Source organism: Macrobrachium nipponense, chromosome 8, assembly GCF_015104395.2.
Source record: "Macrobrachium nipponense isolate FS-2020 chromosome 8, ASM1510439v2, whole genome shotgun sequence".
Lineage (NCBI taxonomy): Eukaryota > Metazoa > Arthropoda > Malacostraca > Decapoda > Palaemonidae > Macrobrachium > Macrobrachium nipponense.
The window spans coordinates 84331178-84341706 of NC_087203.1; the positions used below are offsets into that span (position 1 = coordinate 84331178).

The 10529-nt window shown below is 33.1% G+C and overlaps 1 protein-coding gene across 1 annotated transcript in view; it reads left to right on the top strand.

Annotated features, from left to right (window-relative positions):
- LOC135222895 (delta-sarcoglycan-like) overlaps positions 1 to 10529 on the top strand; it is a gene marked incomplete in the record, with an annotated part of 788261 nt that overhangs the window by 438806 nt on the left and 338926 nt on the right. The window contains 1 exon segment of the mRNA XM_064261269.1: positions 6296 to 6485. Coding sequence (XP_064117339.1) covers positions 6296 to 6485 — 190 coding nt within the window.

Sequence of the window (10529 nt, forward strand, 5' to 3'; positions counted from 1 at the left end):
ATTATGGAACATGGCAGTCTTGGTTTCTCACACAAAAAAAAAGCAAAAACAAAGAAACAAGACATAATTAATAGTTGCAATTACTGGTACTAGATCAAAAGGAGATGACAGCAAAAGGCTTTCAAAGATCATTAAATGAAGAAGTTACGTCATCTTGATCTACCAGATAACTTCACTCTACAAAACCATTGAATCTGAAGAGACCAAATATACTGACATCGAGAACCTTTGAAAATCCATAAAGATGTTTTCATCGACGAGTTATACATACAACATATACAATATAGAACATTAATTAGCTATAAGTACACCAGCCGGGCAACGACTGAAACTTGAGCTTTTCAGGGTCGTACACGGTGACAGTAAACTTAAGACACTCAGCCATTAATAGAGATATGTGTAAATTTCCGTGTTACACACACACACACACACACACCCACACACACACACACACACACACACACACATATATATATATATATATATATATATATATATATATATATATATATATATATATATATATATATATATATATATATATATATATATATATATATATATATATATACATACATATATATATATATATATATATATATATATATATATATATATATATATATATAAGGAAACGCCACAATATTATCACTGCCTTGAAAAATAATATAATTATCAATTTTCCTTTACTTTGATAAATCTACTAGTGGGTAATACATGCTAGCTGCTAAAAATACGACTTCTGCTATCCACTCATAATAAAGTGGAATTGTTTTCACTATTCCTGGGTACGAAATTGCACTAATGTCTTATATAAAATTATCTATCTATCTATATATATATATATATATATATATATATATATATATATGTGTGTGTGTGTGTGTGTGTGTGCATATATATATATATATATATATAATATATATATATATATATATATATATATATATATATATATGTATATATATATATATATATATATATATATATATATACATAGAGTGAGAGAGAGAGAGAGAGAGAGAGAGAGAGAGAGAGAGAGAGATAATTTTATATAAGACATCAGTGCAATATATATATATATATATATATATATATATATATATATATACATATACATATATATATACATATATACTGTATATATATATATAAGCATAGAAAAATAACAGACGGTATATATAGATGTAGATAGATACAGATATTTCTGAATGTTTAAAACTTTTTCCATTTACCCGAGTTTCCTTCCAATTGGTAATCAGGAAGGCTTTAATCACGAAGTCTTGTCATGGAAAGGAACAAAAATCCGACTTAATTCGGTTCTTGCTGCTTTGTCATCAGCCTCCATTAGAGTGCATCTTCGTCGTATATTACATTGTAATAAAGTTGCCTTTGTCACGCGCTCTGGCAATCAAGGAAGGGCTCTCTCTCTCTCTCTCTCTCTCTCTCTCTCTCTCTCTCTCTCTCTCTCTCTCTCTGTGGTAATGAGGGGAGGGAGAGACAGCTTAAAAGCCCTCTCTTTCTCTTTGGCAGTTAAAAGGAATTTCCTCTCTCTCTCTCTCTCTTCCTTGGGTTGGCAATCAGGGGACTAGAAAATGCACCTTCAAAACTCTCTCTCTCTCTCTCTCTCTCTCTCTCTCTCCATAAGCTCACTTTCCTCTAAATTTAGAAACTGATTTTAGGGTAAAATGAAGGAAGCCTCGAGATAATCTCATGCCTAAAACACAGCTTGTTCTCCCTCCCTCCTCTCATAAAGAATAACTATCCGTTATTACATGGAAAACACACGTTTATAGTTACACAAAAACTGCCAAAAAATAATAAACCCATCCTTATTGTATGTGTATGTATGTATGTATGTATGTAGTACATACATATGAAAATGTAATATATATATATATATATATATATATATATATATATGATACTATATATATATGTTATATATGTATATATATATATGTATATATGTATATATAGATAATATATATATATTATATTATATATATATATATATATGCGAGTAAATCTATATTTCATACTGACTAAACAGACTATAAGTAAATCATAAATACTATATGATGTGAAATAAAAGACGAACAAAGAAAGACTGTTAAAATCCCTTGTCTTTCTCCCCGAACCTTAGAAATAAAAAAATGCTGAAATGCCTTGTCTTTCTTCCGGGACCTTAGAAATAAAAAAAATATATATATCTAAAACAATATTATGCAAAAAACAATGAATCAAATCTCATTTTACAAAAGTGCTTTTTCAGGCATTCATCAAACAATCCCGTAAATGCTTTTGAGACGACTATCTCCCCGCATGACGGTAAAGACCCTTCATCATTTTTGAAATATGATATTCCTTGTGAGAAAAAGCGATGATTTTTTCATGCTTCAATCAACTTTGCCAAATCAGAGAAGCGACAATTTTTTATTTATTTATTCTTTTTAATCATTGGATTTTAATAATCAGTCAACAATTAGAGTACTCCTCGAGGATTTCTGGGGGTTGAGGCGCTAATGTGTAATTTTATACTTTATACGTTGCTTGAAACTTACAAATATTTCTCAATGCACCTTAATCGTATGCTTTGCTTTTATAGATCACTCCCCTAACTCCTGTTCCTCTTGTTATTACTTATTTATTAATGTATTTGCTTCTTTATTTATTTACTTATTTGCTTCCTACAGGCCTCGGTTATCTTTATATGAGTGAATGTGAATGATTCTAAAAGGGCACGGGATGGCCAGAGTAAATAGGCTTATTTCCTTCGCCTCAATGAATTTACCAATTTGGTTTTCACGAGAAGCCTCAAGAATCGGGGAACAGACCATGAACGTCGATGAACACAGTGATTAAAAATGGCTTGTAGACTTACTGCCACAGTAACCATCTCACCCATTATAATTGTGATTGTCGTGATATCACATGACTACCATTAAAGTTCTTATGAAGTCAAGTGGCCTAGATGAGGTACTATAGCTAGTTCTCCTAAGGTAGATTCTTGGATGAGCCCTACGTTGGTAACGGGAGGTAGGCAGCTCTCAGCCAATCAGCGGCCGCTATACAAACCCGCAAATGCTTCTGAGATGAATATCTCTCCGCATTACGGTAAAGACCCTTCATCATTTTGGAATATGATATTACTAGTGAGAAAAAGCGATGATTTTTTTCATGCTTCAATCACGAACTGAGATTTTATCTTGATATTGCGCAATTTTGACAAATCAGAGAAGTGACAATTTCTTTTATTTATTTATTTGTTTATTTTATCATTGGATTTTAATCATAAGTCAAACATTAGAGTACTCCTCGAAGATTACCGGGGGTTGAGGCGCTAATGTGTAATTTTATACGTAGGCATAGGGCTCACCCAAGAAAATACCTTAAGTGAACCAGCTATAGTTGTCTTTATGTTCGTATTTTACGTTAGATAAAAACCTTTAATTACATTAATCTGGCTGACAATTCAAATATGCAAAAGTGTGATTCCTAATTATAACCGAGACCAAAATATTCAGCCAAATGGTTTTAATAATTTAATAAATTACATATTAAAAATAACATTCAGTAGATTGTATTAATTACTAAAGTTTTCTCGAATTAGATTTTATTTTTCCGTCGGCATAAATCAGGTTAAATTTTGTTCAATTCGTGCTATGGTTTTTCTTTCAGTTCTTCAATTCATTGCCTGGTTTTATAAATAGTTATGTGAGATATTATCATGAAACAAAGATATGACGTATTAATTTTAAGATATTACAAAGAGAGGATAATCTTCATTTACTAAAAAGTGTTCGAAGTAAAATGATCAATTTCCCAGCAACATACCCTTACTAAAAATACTAAAATCTATATAAGTACGTTCTACAGGACTTGAAACTTGAAGAAACAATACTCTAAATGTACAAGAAACCAGTAACACTTCAAACTGAGTAACAAACAGCCACCTTAATTTTTTTGTTCATATGCAATGTAAACTCGCTTGCAGGTGTTCATAAATATCTTACATACGCAACACAAACCAGTTACTATTTCCCTACCGGGCAGTACACGTCGAGGAGTGACAGTTATAATTGAAATTTCTTGAATGACGAAAACGTGGTGCCCGAGGTCGCCAGGTGACATCTCGTGAGGTGACGGGATGGAAACGCGTATTGCATGCGTATGGTCTCTTTCCTGGTCACTCCAGGTACTTGAAATCAAGTTATCCACCTTTATGTACGTACGTGTGTATATACATATACATATGTGTGAATTTTTTTCTCACATCACCTTGATTTATTTTATAATATTACAATCATTAAGATACAAATGTCCTTTAATATCCAATCCACGCTATTACGGGAACATCCCCGATGGGGAATGATCACCGAAGGGGAATTATAAGTGATAAATGGATCGATACCGCCCTGTCTCGATCCCCAACACAGTCCCTTTCCAACGACTCCAGTCGACGGTAACCAGTGAGCTATCAAGAGAGGGTGTAAGTTTATGCCAAACCTGCCGTACTTATTTACCATTCAAGAGTAGGGACATTGAACTTAGCATTCGGCATTAAGATACCAGTTCGCTGATGGTCGAAAGCTTCAATTTACTGTACAAAGAAATATAGTTTATATAGTTTATATAACTACATAAGGATTTTACATAACTGAGTATTATATCGCCCCCCCCACACACATATATATATATATACATATATATATAATATATATACATATCTAATATATAAGTATATATATACATAGATTATATGTGTATGTATATATATATATAGTATATGTTTCCCCAAACAAGGGGTGGCTTCAAAGGGTTATATATTATCTAATATATATGATATATAAATATCAATAATATATATATATAATATATATTATAATATATATGTGTGTGTGTGTGTGTGTGGTTGTGTGTGTGTGTGTGTGTGTGTGTGTGTTTCCCAAAACAAGGGGTAGCTTCTGAGAAAATCCCAGCGATCACTGAAACATACATACTTTACCTACCCCTACATCCTCGGTAGAAAGATAAGTGAAACAGAGACTTGGAACAAGTACCTTCGTAGTATATTCTACATTTTCAAGTTCAGTGTGAACTTGAAAATATAGAATATATATACTATGAAAGTACTTGTTCCACTTACCTTCCTACCGAGGATTTAAGGATATTTTCAAGTACGTGTTCCTTCGTGCTGCATTGGATACTTTACCTACTACATCATTTTCCATAAGACGATTCACCATAAGGAAAGGTACGACGACACACAAAATTACGTATCATCGTTATCATCATTAGCACGATTATATAGAAAATTTGCCGTGAATAATTAAGGATTAAAATTTCGTTGGATTCCAGTTCTTTCAAATTTCCTCTCAAGAAAATCATGAGCGCCCACCACTCCCAATCCAATATAAGCCAGACTAATTTTCTCTGAAATCACTTTCTTCTAAACCTTTTCGAAAAGTTAACTCTGGCTCAACATTGATACTGCTGCCTAAAATGACTTCTGGGTCATTTTCGAAAGCTGATACTCTCACAGTGGAAATGGAAATAGAATTTCATAAATTAGACAATAAAGGCCCTCGTTTGAAGGCTCTGCCCTGATATGCAGCGACGCCCAGAGCTGCTATTAGCATGAAAGAGCAGCAGAAAAGCAAAATCCTCTCCTCTGTGGAACACTGGGAGTTGACACATATTTACACACACACAGAACAGCACATTTATTTACGTCAGTGTAAACTAAAGTAAAACTCATGTAGACTTTGTATATAATCCTATTTAGCATAATGCTTGTATAATGCAAATGTGAAGTTGAATATGCAGTAAGCGAGGAAATACATAAATGTATGCTAGAAAATATATATAAGTATATACATATATATATATATATATATATATACATACATATTTATATATATACATGGTGTGTGAGCGCGCGTTGTGCATTATGTATGTGCATGTGTGTGTGTGTATATATATATATATATATATATATATATAGAGAGAGAGAGAGAGAGAGAGATACGTGTGTGTGTATTATATATATATATATATATATATATATATATATATATATATATATATATTATGGAGATATATACGTGTATATATATATATATATATATATATATATATATATATATATATATATATATATATACACATATAAATAGGCTACATATATATATATACATATATAAATGTAAAACATCTATTACTGTACATATATGTTGTGTAAATTACAGTTCCCATCAACAGTAATAAATGCGCTTTCTTTCTTTCATTACAGGAAGGTATGGGAGGCATCCAGATCGTCCAGGGAGGAATGATCGCCAGCGGCGACGTACACGTCATGGACACCTTAGTGGCCGCGCGCATTCTCTCCCGCCCGCACACGCCCATACGCATCGTGGCCGCCAACAATTTCTCCATAGCAGCCACGGACGCCGAGGGCAGACTTACTAATAGTATATTCATGAGTGAGTATCATTCTCGTCTGTCGAGAGAGAGAGAGAGAGAGAGAGAGAGAGATCTTTTTCCCACGCCCACAGAACGCCTGACGTCCAGACAATTATGCAAGTGTTCTACTTGCGTTTGAAGCCGAGATCTTTGAAAACGCTTAGATGAATAATGAATTGGAATGCATTCATTACCACATTGTGTTTCATTGCGTGCGTTAATTATCGCCTCATTGCATTACAACAATCATATCAGTCATGCTTTCATTTGTCGATGATGCTTTTGTTAATGACAAAGTCCTTACTGCAGTATGTATGTATGTATGTATGTATGTATGTATGTATGTATGTGTGTATATATATATATATATATATATATATATATATATATATATATATATATATATATATATATATATATATATATATATATAAAATCTTCATAACACGAAGATGAGATATGTCAATATAGTCCACAGGAGAAAAGAGAGAATAAAAGACTCTAGTAGCTCGATAATTTCGCCTTCTATCGGGCCTCTTTTAGTTAAAATAAAGCTTTTGAAGAGGCCTGGTGAAAGGTGAAAATTATCGAGCTACTAGAGACTTTTACTGTCTCTTTCTCTGGGACTTATTACATATATATATATATTATATATATATATATATATATAGATATATATATATAGATATATATATGTATAGATATAATATAGATATAGACATATAGAGATATATGTAATAGATAATATATTATATATATTATAATATATAAATATACATTAAATATATGTATATATAATATATAAATACATTTAGTAGTATATGTAATATAAATATAATAGATATATATAATCTATAATAGATATATATATATATATATATATATAGATATATATATATACACGTGTGTGGCAGTGTAAGCACATAAATATACCTAGGAATGAAAATAAGGCAATGTCTGAGATCGTCCCAGCTGATATATCAAGGATACGTCACGTCTCGGAAGAAATATTTCTTGTTTCTGAGGACAAATGACAAGAATATCTTATCCTGAACGATACAAAAACTACTAAATTATAATTACCGGGCATTATTCATAAAAAAAACGGCTGGCATGTAAAACTCCATTTGACAGATCCCTTTTCAAACATCAATAAGCTGCAATATCAAATAGTTCATGTGAAACCTATTACAGACATTTTACATTTCAGAGAATTATCCGACGTATTATATGCTGAAAGTAATGGGGAATTTATGGGTGACCAGAGACTGCAACTTTGTTATGTGGTAAAGCCACTTATAAAGATTCATAGAATTAAACATTATTGTCGGAATCACTGTCTTTCACCTTGTGAGAAAAACTTATATTGAAAGAAAAACCTATCATAAGCTCAGAACAACCTTCTCTTGCCCGGAGGAAATACCATATTCTTTATGACATAGCACACAATGGCCGCCAGCTATTGTGGCAGTGCTCAAAATATTCCTTTGCCGTATTCGCAACAGCGCACTTGTACCATGCGCCAATTATTCCTCATATCTCACGAACAAATGATGAGTAAATGTGCGTTCGCGGAGGGTCGAAAGTTATGCAATCCACTCATTCTTGACCTAATGAGATCTACGGTATTATTAGGTTTGAGCCTCTGGGGAGAGAGAGAGAGAGAGAGAGAGAGAGAGTATCCTTCACGACAAAAGGAGCGTTTCATCATTACGGTGATGATCCCTTTAATATAAGTGAGGGCGCAGTTTTCCATCAGCTATAAAATCATTGACTTTTTATCTCTTCATTTTATTTAAAGAAAAAAAATTTCACATTTTCATTTTGCTAGTCATTCTTATTATTGCGAGTAAAAGAAGAAATTCCTCAGATAATCTCTTTACATAAAACCATAAGCAAACGTCGACTATGAATACTCGAACATGCTGCCGATTGTAAAGAACTGGATCCGACCACAATTTCAGTCTTTAAACCAGTTTACCTCAAGAATGGGGTAAACGAGGGTTTGGTGACACATGGCAGATATAGAAATGAAATATCCATTTTGAGATTATTGCCTTCTGGGAAAAACCATTACTGAACGAAGATCGGGATTACCAAGAAATATACATTATGACATAGAATTTCCAGATCAAAACTTCACTGGAGATAATGCATTATTTCTCTCTCTCTCTCTCTCTCTCTCTCTCTCTCTCTCTCTCTCTCTCTCTCTCTCTCTCTCTCTCCATTTCATTCATACACGTACATTACACAGACACCGTTAGTCCCAATAACAGAAAGAAAATTTCGTATGTACAACTTCTTCAAAGCAACGCAGAAATTTTTATAAGTAAAATCAAGAAATAAAAAGTTATTTTTTTTTAGTTTACCACCAAACACGAAACTCAAACTCAAAACAAAGGAAGGCCATGGAACAAAGAGTAGGTATCAGGCGCAGTGAAAGATTTGAGAACATGAGTCACATGGCCACCACACACCGTAAAGCAATATAAACTGAACATATCACCAGAGATAACCAAGAAGCCGCAAATAGCAGTACAGGTGCCCCAATTCATTAGAAAGATAAACTAAAGCTAAAACGTACTTCTGATTTCCAGGATATAAAGAAAAAAAAGTAAAATACGAGCCATAATTTCTTCGGCGTTTCCTGTACATCGCATAATGTTGTATGACACGCCCAGCTAAGGCCCGATGATAGCCTGTGTTGTTGGCACCAATAAATTTAAGCTTAAAATTAAAACTACGGAAGATAGAGGGCTGCAATTTCGTATGTTTGATGATTGGAGGGTGGATGATCAACATACCAATTTGCCGCCCTCTAGCCTCAGTAGCTTTTAAGATCTGAGGGCGGACAGAAAACGTGCGGACGGACAGGCAAAGAGCCATCTCTATAGCTTTATTTTACAGAAAACTACAAACACTTAAGTCAGAGACACAAGTTCAGAGTTTCCATAGACATTAGTCGCCAGTACCACACAAACGGGTCCGTGTAAATGAACGTTCATTAAAAGCAAGTTACATAAACCTGACGACAAAATACCCTGAGGGAGAAAATCTAAAATCAATTAACAGAATAAACAAACGCGGAACGTGCTATACACGCCAGCGCACGACCGGTAAATGTTAAATAAATATAGTACATTCGTGCCATCGAAACTGAAAAGTGAATGAGGACGCTTTTTTTATTTATTTATTTATTGCCTAAAAATATTCTCGTGTAGGGAACTAAAATACGTGTTAGTAAATGTCTGGTAAACATATTTATGCTGGAATATTGCAGCCTTAAATCATTCTCGTACTGGAAACTAAAAATATCTGGATAACTACCATGTAAATATATTAGCTCAATCAAACCTCAGAGATTCTTAAGAGAGTAAGCTAAAATTATTCTAGAAACTTTCTGTCCTGTGCTGTTATTATAACATTTGTTATTATAACACTCAGAGCCTGAGGGCAACTGCGCAACGAAAATTAAAAATGTTTGGGTAACTGTTTTGTACATCTTATCGCTTCAAAGTATTGTTGCACCGGATGATAACTATATTCCGATCATTATAATGCATACTTATCAGCACCTGAATAATCCTTTCTAAAAATACTTTTGCATCAGACCATAAATACAATTCAGTATTACTATTATTATTAATATTACTCGAACTGTGCTGTCTTTCACATACCGTGGTCGGAAAATATAATGAATTAAAGGCTGCATATTGAATCTAAATGTAGCATTTCATAAAAACACCAGTTAAAACTACGGTATTAATTGACGTTGCACTTCTCATAGCGCGGTATTAAACGTCAATGATGTCACAGAAAAGTTGCGTCATCACAGAGGTCATGCGTCATTGGACATGGTGACGTCACGAATACTTTCTTCAATGTTTTCTAAAGGATGGATCTGAGATTTCAGCTAAAAAAGTAAACAAGCTTCCCATGAAAACTGACTAACTGATGGAACAACGAACTAAAAGAAAAACAGAATATATTGAAAGATATGTTCTACACTTAAGCCTGCATGATTGTTTATGTGGAAAGAAACCTATATTAGGGTAGTGAGAGAG